Source organism: Ranitomeya imitator, chromosome 5, assembly GCF_032444005.1.
Source record: "Ranitomeya imitator isolate aRanImi1 chromosome 5, aRanImi1.pri, whole genome shotgun sequence".
Classification (NCBI taxonomy): domain Eukaryota; kingdom Metazoa; phylum Chordata; class Amphibia; order Anura; family Dendrobatidae; genus Ranitomeya; species Ranitomeya imitator.
In genome coordinates this window covers 234,242,961-234,260,064 of record NC_091286.1, presented here as the reverse complement: position 1 = coordinate 234,260,064, position 17,104 = coordinate 234,242,961, and the positions used below count along the sequence as shown (strand labels likewise).

Below are 17,104 nucleotides of genomic sequence, written 5' to 3'. Positions count from 1 at the left end.
GTTCATTATTGCCCCATAGCTGTGCCATATAGTGCTCTGCACCGTTCATTATTGCCCCATAGCTGTGCTATATAGTGCTCTGCACCGTTCATTATTGCCCCATAGCTCTGCCATATAGTGCTCTGCACCGTTCATTATTGTCCCATAGCTCTGCCATATAGTGCTCTGCACCGTTCATTATTGCCCCATAGCTGTGCCATATAGTGCTCTGCACCGTTCATTATTGTCCCATCGCTGTGCCATATAGTGCTCTGCACCGTTCATTATTGCCCCATAGCTCTGCCATATAGTGCTCTGCACCGTTCATTATTGCCCCATAAATGTACCATAGAAAGCTCTGCCATTGCTGCTGCTGCAATAATAAAAAAAAAATTGCCATACTCACCTCTCTTGCTTGCAGCTTCTCGGCGTCCCGTCTCGGCGTCTCTCCGCACTGACTGATCAGGCAGAGGGCGGTGCGCACACTAGTACGTCATCGCGCCCTCTGACCTGCACAGTCAGAGCGGAGAGACGCCGGGAAGATGGAGCGGCGCCCGGCGGGTGGAACGGGGATAGGTGAATATGTTATACTTACCTGCTCCCGGCATCCCGCTCCTTCCCCCGGACAGCTGGTCTTCGGTGCCGCAGCCTCTTCCTCTATCAGCGGTCACCGTTACCGCTCATTAGAGAAATGAATATGCGGCTCCACCCCTATGGGAGTGGAGTCCATATTCATTTTTCTAATGAGCGATCCCACGTGACCGCTGAACAGGGGAAGAGCTGCGGCACCCGGAGACCGTGGGACTGCAGGGAAAGCACCAGGAGCCCCGGAAGCAGGTAAGTATGCCTCAGCGCCCTCTCCCCCTCAACCGCCGACCCTGCCGCCCACCGTGACTCGAGTATAAGCCGAGAGGGGCACTTTCAGCCCAAAAATTTGGGCTGAAAATCTCGGCTTATACTTGAGTATATACGGTATAACCCGCAATGTTATGTGTACTGAGGAAATCATCCAGTCCTTTTTTACAAGCTGTAATAGTGTCTGCCATTACTACCTCCTGCTGTAGGGAACTCCAGTCTGACTGCTTTAGCAGTTAAGAACCCTTTCCTGTTTCTCTACCGGAATCGCCTTTCTTCCACCCATAATGAGTGCCCCCTGGTCCTTAGTATGGTCTTTGGAAGGAATAAGTCATGCTCCACTCCTCTGTACTGACCACACATATATTTATACATGTAAATGAGATCTCCTCTGAGGCATCTTTTTTTCTAAACTAAACAAGCCCAACTTTTCCAACCTCTCATCAGATAAAAGGCATTCAGTCCCTTGTAATAACTATTATTTCAAAGGAAAGAAAAAAAGGGGCTAAAATTATTCAAAAACCCAGACAAGAACATTTTTAGAGCTGTTAAAAACACATGTACAATAAAAACCCGTAAGGGGGTTGGACGGGTCATGCACTGGTTAAAGAAGTAGTCACAGAATTGTATTTTATTTTTTGCAGTTTTCTCCTTCATTCTATTTAAGGCTGCCGTCACACTAGCAGTATTTGGTCAGTATTTTACCTCAGTATTTGGTCAGTATTTTACATCAGTATTTGTAAGCCAAAACCAGGAGTGGGACAATTAGAGGAAAAGTATAATAGAAACATCTGCACCACTTCTGCATTTATCACCCACTCCTGGTTTTGGCTTACAAATCCTGAGGTAAAATACTGACCAAATACGGAGGTAAAATACTGACCACATACTGCTAGTGTGACGGCAGCCTCACGCTTGTCTGTAATAAAAAAAATATATATTTAAGAGAATCTATAACTGATATTACCTTTCGACCGCCCGAAGCTTGATGGAATTCATGCCTTTTAACACATCCATCATACTGGGAAGCGTCTCCACGTTGCCTTTCTCTGAGGCCGCTCTTTCCGTCGGGCTGCATTTGTGCAAAGCTTTACGTTCTCTTATTAGATCGAGTGCAGATTTGGCAGAGTTTAGTTTGGTCGGTGGGGCTGGAGGTGGCGGAGGAGGAGGAGGCGGCGGCGGTGGAACTACTGGTGTTGTACATTGGAAGAACTGTGCGGAAAGTGGTGTAGAAGCTAAAGACGGCGGTGGGAGGGCGTTCCCTGGGCTGCCAAATGAGCACATCGATTCTGTATCTGAGAATAAAAAGAGATCAAATCACACTAAATAGCAAGTTTGGCCTGTTTAACCCCTGAAGGGATTAATAAGGAGACACTAATGGCTTACGAGACTGTGCGGCTTTGGACTCTTGTAGGGCAACGATTGTGGCAATCTGTGCTCGGAGCTGCAGCAGCTCATCTTCTAAAGCCGCTATTTTCTGAATGGTATGATCGTTTGCAGGAAGAAGACTCTTTTCACACACTCTCTTGGCCGACATCATAGTGAGAAATCCTGAGTCTGCGTTATATGGTTCCATGGACTTATTTGATGGAAGATCATATCTGATGAAAGAGGCCACAATCACTACAGAACCATTAAGTAGTAGTTATTAAAGGGACTCTGTCACCAGGTTTATGCTACCGCATCTGAGAGCAGCATGGTATAGGGGCCAAGACCCCGAATCCAGTGATGTTACTGGGCTCCTTGATGTAGTTTTGATAAATCATTGTTTTAACTTCTGCAGCTCTGCTAGTCCTCTCAATGATCAGATATGCAGTCATTGATATTCACAAGCTCCGGCTAACCATGTCAGACAGAAGACTATAAATCAATGGTGCAGGTGGGGCTGGATTGAGCCCATACAATATGGGAGAAGAAAAGAACTCACCATAAGTAATAAGTACCTTGGTATTTTTATTGGTCTTGTTACACCAAATGAAGCACACAATCGCAGGAAACAGTCATCACCTACATGCACCAGCGCTCTCCTGTAACATGTCAGCTGCTAAAGATACCAAGACCCTTATGATGCGTGACACTTTTCTTCTCCATATTTTCATATTGTATTACTGGACAATTTTCTATGGCCGCTAAGCACCACCTATGTTATTTTATGACAGAGGCCATAACGATAATTGTTCAGTGTCAAATATATATATACTAGCTATTGAACCCGTTCTACGCCCGGGTGGCAAGCATTTATATTGGTATATGGTCTCCATCCTGGTATGTGCTGCTCCATCCTGCGTCCCCATCCTGTCATGTGCTGCTCCATCCTGCGCCCCCGTTCTGTCATGTGCTTCTCCCATCCTGCGCCCCCATCCGGTCATGTGCTGCTCCCATCCTGCGTCCCCATCCTGTCATGTGCTGCACCCATCCTGCGCCCCCATTCTGACATGTGCTGCACCCATCCTGCGCCCCCGTTCTGTCATGTGCTGCTCCCATCCTGCGCCCCCATTCTGACATGTGCTGCTTCCATCCTGCGCCCCCGTTCTGTCATGTGCTGCTCCCATCCTGCACCCCCGTTCTGTCATGTGCTGCTTCCATCCTGCACCCCCGTTCTGTCATGTGCTGCTGCCATCCTGCGCCCCCGTTCTGTCATGTGCTGCTGCCATCCTGCGCCCCCGTTCTGTCATGTGCTGCTGCCATCCTGCGCCCCCGTTCTGTCATGTGCTGCTGCCATCCTGCGCCCCCGTTCTGACATGTGCTGCTCCCATCCTGCGCCCCCGTTCTGTCATGTGCTGCTTCCATCCTGCACCCCCGTTCTGTCATATGCTGCCCCATCCTGTCATGTGCTGCTCCCATCCTGCGTCCCCATCCTGTCATGTGCTGCTCCCATCCTGCACCCCCATTCTGACATGTGCTGCTCCCATCCTGCGCCCCCATTCTGACATGTGCTGCACCCATCCTGCGCCCCCGTTCTGTCATGTGCTGCTGCCATCCTGCGCCCCCGTTCTGACATGTGCTGCTCCCATCCTGCGCCCCCGTTCTGTCATGTGCTGCTGCCATCCTGCGCCCCCGTTCTCATGTGCTGCTGCCATCCTGCGCCCCCGTTCTGACATGTACTGCTGCCATCCTGCGCCCCCGTTCTGTCATGTGCTGCTGCCATCCTGCGCCCCCGTTCTCATGTGCTGCTGCCATCCTGCGCCCCCGTTCTGACATGTGCTGCTCCCATCCTGCGCCCCCGTTCTGTCATGTGCTGCCCTATTCTGTCATGTGCTGCTCCATCCTGCGTCCCCATCCTGTCATGTGCTGCTCCCATCCTGCGCCCCCGTTCTGTCATGTGCTGCTCCCATCCTGCGCCCCCGTTCTGTCATGTGCTGCTCCCATCCTGCGCCCCCATCCTGTCATGTGCTGCTCCCATCCTGCGTCCAAATCCTGTCATGTGCTGCACCCATCCTGCGCCCCCATTCTGACATGTGCTGCTCCCATCCTGCGCCCCCATTCTGACATGTGCTGCACCCATCCTGCGCCTCCATTCTGACATGTGCTGCTCCCATCCTGCGCCCCCGTTCCGTCATGTGCTGCTTCCATCCTGCACCCCCGTTCTATCATGTGCTGCTTCCATCCTGCACCCCCGTTCTCTCATGTGCTGCTTCCATCCTGCACCCCCGTTCTCTCATGTGCTGCTGCCATCCTGCACCCCCGTTCTGTCATGTGCTGCTCCCATATGCCCCATACGCTGCTCCATAAAGGTTTATGACCCCCATCAGGTGGCGTAAAACAAATAGCCCGCCCATCTCTCACAAAAAAAACATAAGTCTTTTATCATCTTTTTATTTATTATTAACTACTTCAGCACATATCTCCCCTCACATAGTGCTCCTGATTATATATATATATATATATATATATATATATATATATATATATATATATATATATATATATATATATATATATATATATATATATATATATATATATACACACACACACACACACACACACACAGTACAGACCAAAAGTCTTGAAGCTCATCAAGAGAATGCCAAGAGTGTGCAAAGAAGTCATCAAAGCAAAAGGAGGCTGCTTTGAAGAATCTAGAATATAAGACATATTTTCAGTTGTTTCACACTTTTTTTTGTTAAGTATATAATTCCACATGTGTTAATCCATAGTTTTGATGCCTTCACTGTGAATGTACAATTTTCTTAGTCATGAAAATACAGAAAAATCTTTAAATGAGAAGGTGTTTCCAAACTTTTGGTATGTACTGTATATGTGCATATGTATATATGTGCGTATGTAATATATATATATATATATATATATATATATATATATATATATATATATATATATATATATATATATATATATATATATATATACACACACACACATACATACAATACAGACCAATAGTTTGGACACACCTCTTTTAACAAAAAAGTGTGAAACAGCTGAAATTATGTCTTATATTCCGGGTTCTTCAAAGTAGCCACGTTTTGCTTTGATGACTGCTTGCACACTCTCGGTATGTGTGTGTGTACGTACGTACGTACGTACGTACGTACGTACGTACGTACGTACGTACGTACGTACGTACGTACGTGTATATATATTCAAATTGTTCAGAGACCTGGTAGATCTGCAGCTGATAAAACGGGAGCTTAAGTGAAACTACCGGAAGAAGCCCATTAAGTGATACATCACTGGAGTCAGGGTCTCTCTCCTTTTCAGAGGATAAATCTCATGATAGATTCCCTTTGTAAGTAGTACGTTAATATTACCGAAATCTGGTGTACATCAGTGCATTGTCATCAAACAAACATGGGGAATCTGCCAAGGAAGCAATGCCAGGTCTCTCACACTCTTTAGCTTCTAATACTCCGGGTCCTATGAATTTCTGCAAGAGAGAAATAAAAGATATTATGCCAAAAAGCAAAGCTTTTGTATTAATCTCCATAAAGGGAATCTGTCACCTAGTTTTTAGTATAAAATCTAAGAGCAGCGTGGTGTAGTGATGGAGACCCTGATTCCAGCAGTGTCACTTACTGGACTGATTGTTGTCATTTCAATAAAATCAGAGTTATATCAGGAGAAGATTATCACTAGAGGACTAGTTGTCTTGTGTTATGTAGTCTTCCTGCTCTAAGTAACCTCACCCCCTCCACTAATTAATAGTTTTCTGCATATGCAGAGTGTACGCAGAAAGTTGCCTATCAGTGCAGCGCAGGGTTATTGAAAGCTCAGAATTCAGAGAACTGCTATATCTGCAACAGATAAAACAGTGATTGCATCAAAAATGCATCAAGCACAGCCCAGTAATGATATCGTTGGAATCAGGGTCTCTGCCAGTATATCATGCTGCTCTCAGACTGAAAATAAAAAACCTGGTGACAGATTCCTTTAAACACTTGGGCTATTTTAACACAAAGTGATATTATTAATCGGGGTTGTATTATTTATTTTTAATTTATTAAAAAGGTGCTTGCCAAGAGGAATAATCCATATAATGTACTAGCAGCACTTTATCAGCCTCCTAATAAAGTTCTTAAAGAAGCCCACCTCCCATCAAAGTTTTTGTCCTCTTAATATATTGCATTCATCCTATTATATAGCACTGTGTACTTACAATTGCTGATTTTGGCTTTCTACCCAGCTAATTCTTCTCTGCTCTATAAAGACACAGGAAGTCTTTTGTCCCTACATTTATCATTCCCCTCTTCACCTCCTGCCAAAGCTGCTCCGCTATTCACCCCACCACAGACTTTTGCACTGACTATGACTCATACAGGGAAATTGACCTCCTGCTAGTACACCACGCTTAGAAGGATTCAGCTAGTCAGTTTTTAAACATGTGGTGTCATAGGCCTAATGGAAAACAGAAGAATTACCTGGGTAGAAAGGCAAAATGAGCAATTGTAAGTATACATGACAGCTTTATTTTGCAGTCATTACAATTACAGGGATACTAAATCTACAGTTTAAGGATTTGCACATTGTCACGATAAAAGCATTTATGAAAAAAACAAAACAGTTTTTTGTGTTGTCAAATTCCAAGAGCTGCACCATTTCTATACTTTTATGGACTGAGCTGTATCAGTGCTTGTATTCTGTAAGACGAGTTGTAGTTTTCAGTAATACCTTGTTTGGGATATAGGTGGCTTTTGATACATTATTTTTTGGGAGGTCTGATGAACAAAAATACCAGTTCTTTATGCTTTTTATTGCATTTAGCATTTAGTACAAATAACATGACTGTTGTCAATGTAGATGCAGCAATACTAAATATACGCTGGCCCTATAAGCTGAGGCTTGCAACTTGCCAAAGAGCCACAATATCCAAATCTGGGCAGCTTCATGCAGTCAGTCCTAATAACAAACATCCTGGTAGGTCATGAGTGCATGAGGTGACATCACCAGGGTGTTTAACCCCTTTACTTCACTGTCACGACCAGGCCAACTGTTACAATTCTGACCAGTGTCACTTTATGAGGTAATAACTTTGGAACGCTTCAATGGAACCCACTAATTCTGAGACTATTTTTTGTGACATATTGTATTTCATGATAATGGCAAAAATGTATTAGACATGAATTGTGCAAGTCAAAAAATGTATTTAGTAGTCCATGGATGTGTTGTACAGTTAGGGGCAAGAGGACTAGGCAGTTGCCTAGGGTCCCCACTACCCCAGCCAGTGGCGTTCTGCTAATAGCGGCAGACAACATGGCCACTATGGGGCCCGTGAGTGAGGGGGGCCTGGCGCAAACGCCACTCCCCCGAATTCAACTGCATCAGCATCATAGTTGCTGATACAGTTGAAATCTCTGATGGAGGAGAGAGGGTCAGCTGACAATCCCTCTTCCATCATTCCCCCTCTGCCGCAGCGGGCGCAATGACGTCACTTCATCGTGCACCACACTGAGTCGACACAGTCGGCACAAGTGTCCAGTTAGAAAATTACATAGTGGTGTTATGGGCCAAAAATTACTGGGCGTACAAATTTGTCTCAGCCACCATGAGATTTTCAAAATCCTCAGAGAAAAAGACATTGAAACACCAAGGTTACTTACTGGTAGCCGGTTTTTCCGGAACCCATGACGGCACACCTGAGAGAGGGGATCCGCCCAGTCAGGACAGGAAACCCTACTGAAAATAAAAGGGCGGTACCTCTCGTTCGCTTCAGTTGGTTTTCAGAGCATGAGAGGCCCCCCTGGTTAGTACACATGGCAATCCAACACCACATCATATTAACTAAAAAAGCACCCAAAACAATAGTGCACACCGAAAAGGTGATAAAAAGGGGGGGAATATACGGGTGCCGTCATGGGTTCCGGAAAAACCGGCTACCAGTAAGTAACCTTGGTGTTTTCCCTTCCCCCATGACGGCACACCTGAGAGACTTTTGTAGAATGAAACCTTAGGGAGGGACCACCGCTTGGAGTACCCTTCTACCAAAGGTTAGGTCAGCAGAGGAGGAAAGGTCTAGCCGGTAGTGCTTGAAAAAAGTTGAGGGTGAGGACCAGGTAGCAGCCTTGCAAATTTGATCAATTGATACCTCAGCCCTTTCCGCCCAGGAGGTAGCCACGGCTCTGGTAGAGTGAGCCTTGATGCGTTCAGGAACCGGAGTGCCACCCGCAGAGTAGGATAAGCTAATGGCCTCCCTAATCCATCTAGCAATAGTACTTTTAGCTACCCCACACCCTCTTTTGCTACCCTGAAAGGCTATGAATAGGGTTTGGTCTTTCCTCCACTGACTAGTCATAGATATGTATTGTAACATAGATCTTCTCACATCTAGCATGTGGAACTTTTGTTCCCCTGGATTTCTAGGATTACTACAGAAAGATGGTAAGGTAATCTCTTGACTCCTATGGAACTTTTGAACCACCTTGGGGAGATAAGCCGGGTCTGGTCTTAGGGTACCGTCACACTATACGATTTACCTACGATCACGACCAGCGATATGACCTGGCCGTGATCGTAGGTAAATCGTAGTGTGGTCGCTGGGGAGCTGTCACACAGACAGCTCTCCAGCGACCAACGATGCCGAGGTCCCTGGGTAACCATCGGGTAACTAAGCGCAGGACCGCGCTTAGTAACCCGATGTTTACCCTGGTTACAAGCGTAAAACTAAAAAAAAAACAAACAGCACATACTTACATCTGGTGTCCGTCACGTCCCTTGCCGTCTGCTTCCCGCACTGTGACTGCCGGCCGTAAAGTGAAAGTGAAAGCACAGCCGCTGTGCTCTGCTTTCACTTTACGGCCGGCAGTCACAGTGCGGGAAGCAGACAGCAAGGGACCTGACGGACACCAGAATGTAAGTATGTGCTGTTTGTTTTTTTTTAGTTTTACGCTTGTAACCAGGGTAAACATCGGGTTACTAAGCGCGGCCCTGCGCTTAGTTACCCGATGTTTACCCTGGTTACAAGCAAACGCATCGCATCGCTAGATCGGTGTCACACACACCGATCTAGCGATGACAGCGGGAGATCCAGCGATGAAAGAAAGTTCCATACGATCTGCTACGACGTACGATTCTCAGCAGGATCCCTGATCGCTGCTGCGTGTCAGACACAGCGATATCGTAACGATACCGCTGGAACGTCACGAATCGTACCGTCGTAGCGATCGAAATGGTATAGTGTGACGGTACCCTTAGAACGATCCTGTCATCAAAAACCTGAGTATAAGGAGGGGATATTGACAGGGCTTGTAAATCACTTACCCTACGTGCCGGTGTTAAGGCTACTAGGAGAACTGTTTTAAGGGTAAGTAACTTAGGTGATAACTCCTGTAAGGGCTCAAAAGGGTGTCTAGTTAGAGCTTCTAAGACCAAATTTAGATCCCAAGGAGGGATTTTTGGGATAACGACCGGCCGAGATCTACTGCAAGATTTTATGAATCGTGAAACCCATCTATTGGAGGCAAGATTACAGTTATATAGTGCCCCCAAGGCTGAAACCTGAACTTTAAGGGTGCTGGTTGCTAACCCAAGATGTAATCCTGCTTGCAGAAATTCTAGGATAGGACCCACTGGAGCCACCTCCCCCAATGGTTCACCCAGGAAGTCAAGAAATTTTTTCCATGTCCTACCATAGATTCTAGAAGTTATGGGTTTTCTGCTTTTTAACAGGGTGGAGATTAATCCTGGTGAGAATCCATGGCGACTTAGTAACGCCCTCTCAAATTCCAGGCTGCCAGATGGAAGCCCTTCATCTGAGAGTGGGTTACTGGGCCCTGGGTTAGTAGGTCCGGAATTTCTGGCAAAATCCATGGATCTGTTATCGACATCTGCCTTAGAAGGGAGAACCATGGTCTCCTTGGCCAAAATGGAGCTATGAGGATAATTTTCGCCTGATCCTCTCTGATCTTCCGGATCACAGCTGGGATCATCACTATCGGGGGGAATGCGTAGGCCAGAGAAAACTTCCAAGGTATTAGTAGGGCATCTACTGCGAAGGGATGTTCTTTTGGATTTAAGGAGCAGAACTTTCTGACTTTTTTGTTGTGTGAGTTGGCAAACAAGTCTATTTCTGGTGAGCCCCAGGCTTGGACTATTTGTTGAAATATCTGGGGGTTTAAAGACCATTCCCCCTGTCTTAAAGGTACCGTCACACTAGACGATATCGCTAGCGATCCGTGACGTTGCAGCGTCCTCGCTAGCGATATCGTCCAGTGTGACAGGCAGCAGCGATCATGCCCCTGCTGTGCTGTCGCTGGTCGGGGAAGAAAGTCCAGAACTTTATTTCGTCGCTGGACTCCCCGCAGACATCGCTGGATCGGCGTGTGTGACACCGATTCAGCGATGTCTTCACTGGTAACCAGGGTAAACATCGGGTAACTAAGCGCAGGGCCGCGCTTAGTAACCCGATGTTTACCCTGGTTACCATCGTAAAAAAACAAACAGTACATACTTACATTCAGCTGTCTGTCCCTTGCCGTCTATTTCCTGCACTGACTGCTGGCCGCAAAGTGAAAGTGAAAGCACAGCACAGCGGTGAGTCACACAGCGGTGACTCACCGCTGTGGCTGTGCTCCGCTTTCACTTTGCGGCCAGCAGTCAGTGCAGCAAACAGACGGCAAGGGACAGACAGCTGAATGTAAGTATGTAGTGTTTGTTTTTTTATGATGGTAACCAGGGTAAACATCGGGTTACTAAGCGCGGCCCTGCGCTTAGTTACCCGATGTTTACCCTGGTTACCGGGGACCTCGGGATCGTTGGTCGCTGGAGAGCTGTCTGTGTGACAGCTCTCCAGCGAGCAAACAGCGACGCTGCAGCGATCCGGATCGTTGTCGGTATCGCTGCAGCGTCGCCAAGTGTGACGGTACCTTAAGCCTCTGCGACTCAGGAAGTCTGCTTGAGTGTTTTCTATGCCCCTGATGTGTAGTGCCGACAGAGATAACAGGTGTTGTTCTGCCAGTTGGAAGAGGAGTTTTGACGCATTCATGAGGCCTTTGGACCTCGTCCCCCCCTGATGATTGACATATGCCACCACTGCTCGATTGTCTGTTAGGATTCGAGTATGGTGACCCTGGAGTAAAGGGAGAAAATGTCTTAGGGCTTTCTCCACTGCCCATAGCTCTTTTTCGTTTGATCCATAGTTCTTTTCTCGTATGGACCAGGTACCTTGTACAGAGTGAGATCTCAGATGAGCTCCCCAACCTGTACCGCTTGCGTCGGTCGTGATGATGTCTTTGACCGGATTTTTCCACCGGACCCCCATTGTCAGGTGGTGTTCTACAGTCCACCAAGCTAGGGAATCCCTTACGCTCAGGGAGAGACATAGATTTCCTTCTAAATGCCCTCTTAACAGTCTTTGAGCTGAGAGAACTTCCCAATGTAGTTGTCTTAGGTGGAATTGTGCCCATTCTACTGCCGGTATACACGATGTTAACGAGCCTAGAAGGGACATCGCCTTTCTGAGAGTCATTGCGGGTTGACGTATTGCTGTACTGGCCAGGTTTATTATCTTGTCCACTTTGTTTTGTGGAAGGAGGCAGAGCTGACGCTCGGAGTCCAGTATTAACCCCAGGAAGGACTGTATTTTTACTGGCAGTAGTCTGGATTTGGGGATGTTTATTATCCAACCCAGCTCCATTAGAGTTGATGTTACCACTGATACTTGATGAGTGCAGTGGGACTCTGACCTCCCCATTACCAGGAAATCGTCCAGATATGGGACAATTACTACATCCCGGGACCGGAGGTATGACATTACTTCCACCATCACTTTGGTGAAAACTCTGGGGGCTGTAGACAGGCCGAATGGAAGAGCTGTATATTGATAATGCTTTACCTGATTCTGAATATAGAGAGCTACTCTCAAGTATTTCCGATATTCCTGATGTATTGGTATATGGTAGTAAGCATCCTTTAAGTCTATTACTGCCATGAAGCAGTGTTGGAAGAGAAGTTTTATGGTCGTGTTTATAGACTCCATCTTGAAAGTGTAGTTCTCTATGGATTGGTTGAGCTTCCTTATATTTATAATAGTTCTCCAAGAACCATCCGGTTTTTGGATCAAGAAGAGGGGGGAGTAAAACCCGTCTCCCTCCTCCTGAACCGGGACTTCCTGAAGAACCTTTTTGTGGACAAGTCCCAAGATCTCGGTTTCTAGGGCAGATTGTTCCTGCTGAGACTTCCGTCGGGGAGTTATTATGAAGTTTCGTCTGGGAGGACAGACGAATTTTATTTTTAGGCCGTCTCTGATGATGTTCGTGACCCAGATACTGGGGGAGATATTTATCCAGGCCGGAAAGAAGAGGGAGAGTCTTCCTCCCACTTCTGGCGTAACGTCATTGGGGGGATTTTTTTGCCGATGTGGAGGGCCCTTTAAACATATAGCCCGATCCTCTTTTATCTCTAAAGTCCCAATTTTTTCTCTCCCCTGGGGGGCGACCTCTATTATATCTTCTCCTCCGAAAAAAAGGTTTTTTAGGATCTTTAGGGATGTTGGGAAAACCTTTCTTCTTATCTCCTGCATGTTCCAGGATGTCTTCAAGTTTTTTCCCGAAGAGAAGTTGGCCGTCACATGGAATAGAACACAGTTTGTGTTTAGATGGCAAATCCCCCGGGCAACCTTTGAGCCAAAGGGCTCTTCTTGCCGCGTTGGACAAACCCGCGGCTCTTGCTGTTAGTCTTGCGGAATCCGCAGAAGAGTCTGCCAAAAAAGCTGCTGCTCCTTGTAGTAAAGAAATATTTGCAAGGATGTCAGTTCTGGGTACTTTGTTTTTAAGCGGATCTTCTATCTGTTGTAGCCAGACCATTAGGGCACGGGCCGTACATGTTCCCGCAATCGCCGGCTTAAGGCCCCCCGCTGAGGCTTCCCAGATGTGTCTCAGGAAACTATCTGCTTTTTTATCAAGCGGGTCTTTGAGAACACCAGAGTCCTCTAACGGAAGGGATGATCTTTTTAAACATTTGGCTACTGCCCCGTCAATCTTAGGGATTTTCTCCCAGGACTCAGAGTCTTTATCCTCAAAAGGATATCTCCTTTTGGATGAAGAGGGCAAGGAACCCATTTTTTCGGGCTTTTTCCACTCTCTCAATTAATGCTTTTATTTTTGCATTAACCGGAAACGTGCGTTTCCTTTTCTCTTCTAGGCCACCAAACATGACATCTTCTAGAGACCTAGGTGTCTTCTCCTCTTTAACCCCTTCCCGACCTGTGACACAGCGTATGCGTCATGAAAGTCGGTGCCAATCCGACCTGTGACGCATATGCTGTGTCACAGAAAGATCGCGTCCCTGCAGATCGGGTGAAAGGGTTAACTCCCATTTCACCCGATCTGCAGGGACAGGGGGAGTGGTAGTTTAGCCCAGGGGGGGTGGCTTCACCCCCTCGTGGCTACGATCGCTCTGATTGGCTGTTGAAAGTGAAACTGCCAATCAGAGCGATTTGTAATATTTCACCCATTATAACGGGTGAAATATTACAATCCAGCCATGGCCGATGCTGCAATATCATCGGCCATGGCTGGAAATACTAGTGTGCCCCCACCCCACCCCACCGATCGCCCCCCCAGCCCCCCGATCTGGCCGGTACACTGCTCCGGCTCCCCTCCATCCAGTGCTCCGCTCCCCCCGTGCTCTTGTCCGCTCCCCCCGTGCTCCAATCACCCCCCCGTGCTCCAATCACCCCCCCTGCATTCAGATCCACCCCCCCCCCGTGCTCCGTTCCACCCCCCCATGCTCCGTTCCAGCCCCCCGTGCTCCGTTCCACGCCCCCCGTGCTCCGTTCCACGCCTGCCGCGCTCCGATTCCCCCCCCGTGCTCCGATTCCCCCCCCCCCCCCCCCGTGCTCCGATCCCCCCACACCCCATCATACTTACCGATCCAGCCGGGGTCCCGTCCGTCTTCTCCCTGGGCGCCGCCATCTTCCAAAATGGCGGGCGCATGCGCAGTGCGCCCGCCGAATCTGCCGGCCGGCAGATTCGTTCCAAAGTGCATTTTGATCACTGAGATATAATCTATCTCAGTGATCAAAATAAAAAAAATAATACATGACCCCCCCCCCCCCCCCTTTGTCACCCCCATAGGTAGGGACAATAAAAAAATAAAGAAAATTTTTTTTTCCACTAATGTTAGAATAGGGTTAGGGTTAGGGGTAGGGCTAGGGTTAGGGGTAGGGTTAGGGTTTCGGTATGTGCACACGTATTCTGGTCCTCTGCGGATTTTTCCGCTGCGGATTTGATAAATCCGCAGTGCTAAACCGCTGCGGATTTATGGCGGATTTACCGCGTTTTTTTCTGCGCATTTCACTGCGGTTTTACAATTGCGATTTTCTATTTGAGCAGTTGTAAAACCGCTGCGGAATTCGCACAAAGAAGTGACATGCGGCGGAATGTAAACCGCCGCGTTTCCGTGCAGTTTTTCCGCAGCATGTGTACAGCGATTTTTGTTTCCCGTAGGTTTACATTGAACTGTAAACTCATGGGAAACTGCTGCGGATCTGCAGCGTTTTCCGCAGCGTGTGCACATACCTTTAGAATTAGGCTATGTTCACACGGTGCGGATTTGGCTGCGGATTGGCCGCTGCGGATTCGCAGCAGTATTCCATCAGGTTTACAGTACCATGTAAACATATGAAAAACCAAATCCGCTGTGCCCATGGTGCAGAAAATACCGCGCGGAAACGCTGCGTTGTATTTTCCGCAGCATGTCAATTCTTTGTGCGGATTCCGCGGCTTTTTACACCTGTTCCTCAATAGGAATCCGCAGGTGAAATCCGCACAAAAAACACTGGAAATCCGCGGAAAATCCGCAGGTAAAACGCAGTGCCTTTTACCCGCGGATTTTTCAAAAATGGTGCGGAAATATCTCACACGAATCCGCAACGTGGGCACATAGCCTTAGGGTTAGGGTTGGAATTAGGGTTGTGGTTAGGGTTGTGATTAGGTTTATTGCTACAGTTGGGATTAGGGTTAGGGGTGTGGGGGGGTTAGTGTTGGAGGTAGAATTGAGGGGTTTCCACTGTTTAGGCACATCAGGGGTCTCCAAAGGCAACATGGCGCCACCATTGATTCCAGCCAATCTCGTATTCAAAAAGTCAAATGGTGCTCCCTCACTTCCGAGCCCTGAAGTGTGCCCAAACAGTGGTTTACCCCCACATATGGGGTATCAGTGTACTCAGGATAAACTGCGCAACAATTATTGGGGTCCAATTTCTCCTGTTACCCTTGTGAATCTAAAAAAATGCTTGCTAAAACATTTTTGAGGAAAGAAAAATGATTTTTTATTTTCACGGCTCTGCGTTGTAAACGTCTGTGAAGCACTTGGGGGTTCAAAGTGCTCACCACATATCTAGATAAGTTCCTTGGGGGGTCTAGTTTCTAAAATGGGGTCACTTGTGGGGGGTTTCTACTGTTTAGGCACACCAGGGGCTCTGCAAACGCAATGTGACGCCCGCAGACCATTCCATCAAAGTCTGCATTTCAAAAGTCACTACTTCCCTTCTGAGCCCCGACGTGTGCCCAAACAGTGGTTTACCCCCACACATGGGGTATCAGCGTACTCAGGAGAAACTGGACAACAACTATTGGGGTCCAATTTCTCCTGTTACCCTTGGGAAAATAAAAAATTCTGGGCTAAATAATTATTTTTGAGGAAAGAAAACGTATTTATTATTTTCACGGCTCTGCATTATAAACTTCTATGAAGCACTTGGGGGTTCAAAGTGCTCACCACACATCTAGATAAGTTCCTTTGGGGGTCTAGTTTCCAAAATGGGGTCACTTGTGGGGGGTTTCTACTGTTAAGCCACATCAGGGGCTCTGCAAACGCAACGTGACGCCCACAGAGCATTCCATCAAAGTCTGCATTTCAAAATGTCACTACTTCACTTCCGAGCCTCGGCATGTGCCCAAACAGTGATTTACCCCCACATATGGGGTATCAGCGTACTCAGGAGAAACTGGACAACAACTTTTGGGGTCAAATTTCTCCTGTTACCCTTGGGAAAATAAAAAATTGCAGGCTAAAAGATCATTTTTGAGAAAATAATTTATTTTTTTTTATTTTCATGGCTCTGCGTTATAAACTTCTGTGAAGCACTTGGGGGTTCAAAGTCCTCACCACACATCTAGGTTAGTTCCTTTGGGGATCTAGTTTCCAAAATTGGGTCATTTCTGGGGGATCTCCAATGTTTAGGCACACAGGGGCTCTCCAAACGTGACATGGTGTCCGCTAATGATTGGAGCTAATTTTCCATTTAAAAAGCCAAATGGCATGCCATCCCTTCCGAGCCCTGCCGTGCGCCCAAACAGTGGTTTACCCCCACATATGGGGTATGAGCGTACTCAGGACAAACTGGACAACAATATTTGGGGTCCAATTTCTCCTATTATCCTTGGCAAAATAGGAAATTCCAGGCTAAAAAATCATTTTTGAGGAAAGAAAAATTATTTTTTATTTTCATGGCTCTGCGTTATAAACTTCTGTGAAGCACCTGGGGGTTTAAAGTGCTCAATGTGCATCTAGATAAGTTCCTTGGGGGGTCTAGTTTCCAAAATGGGGTCACTTGTGGGGGAGCTCCAATGTTTAGGCACACAGGGGCTCTCCAAACGCGACATGGTGTCCGGTAACAATTGGAGCTAATTTTCCATTCAAAAAGTCAAATGGCGCGCCTTCCCTTCCGAGCCCTGCCGAGTGCCCAAACAGTGGTTTACCCCCACATATGAGGTATCGGCGTACTCGGGAGAAATTGCCCAACAAATTTTATGATCCATTTTATCCTACTGCCCATGTGAAAATGAAAAAATTGAGGCGAAAAGAATTT

At 47.1% G+C, this 17,104-nt stretch overlaps 1 protein-coding gene across 1 annotated transcript in view; it reads right to left on the bottom strand.

Annotated features, from left to right (window-relative positions):
• MTFR2 (mitochondrial fission regulator 2) overlaps nt 1-17,104 on the bottom strand; it is a 31,544-nt gene that overhangs the window by 7,330 nt on the left and 7,110 nt on the right. Inside the window, exons 4-6 of the mRNA XM_069725975.1 lie at nt 5,610-5,725; nt 2,221-2,435; nt 1,802-2,129 (exon numbers count right to left, since the gene is read on the bottom strand). Of these exons, the coding sequence (XP_069582076.1) occupies nt 1,802-2,129; nt 2,221-2,435; nt 5,610-5,725 (659 nt within the window). The remainder of the gene's footprint in view (nt 1-1,801; nt 2,130-2,220; nt 2,436-5,609; nt 5,726-17,104) is intronic.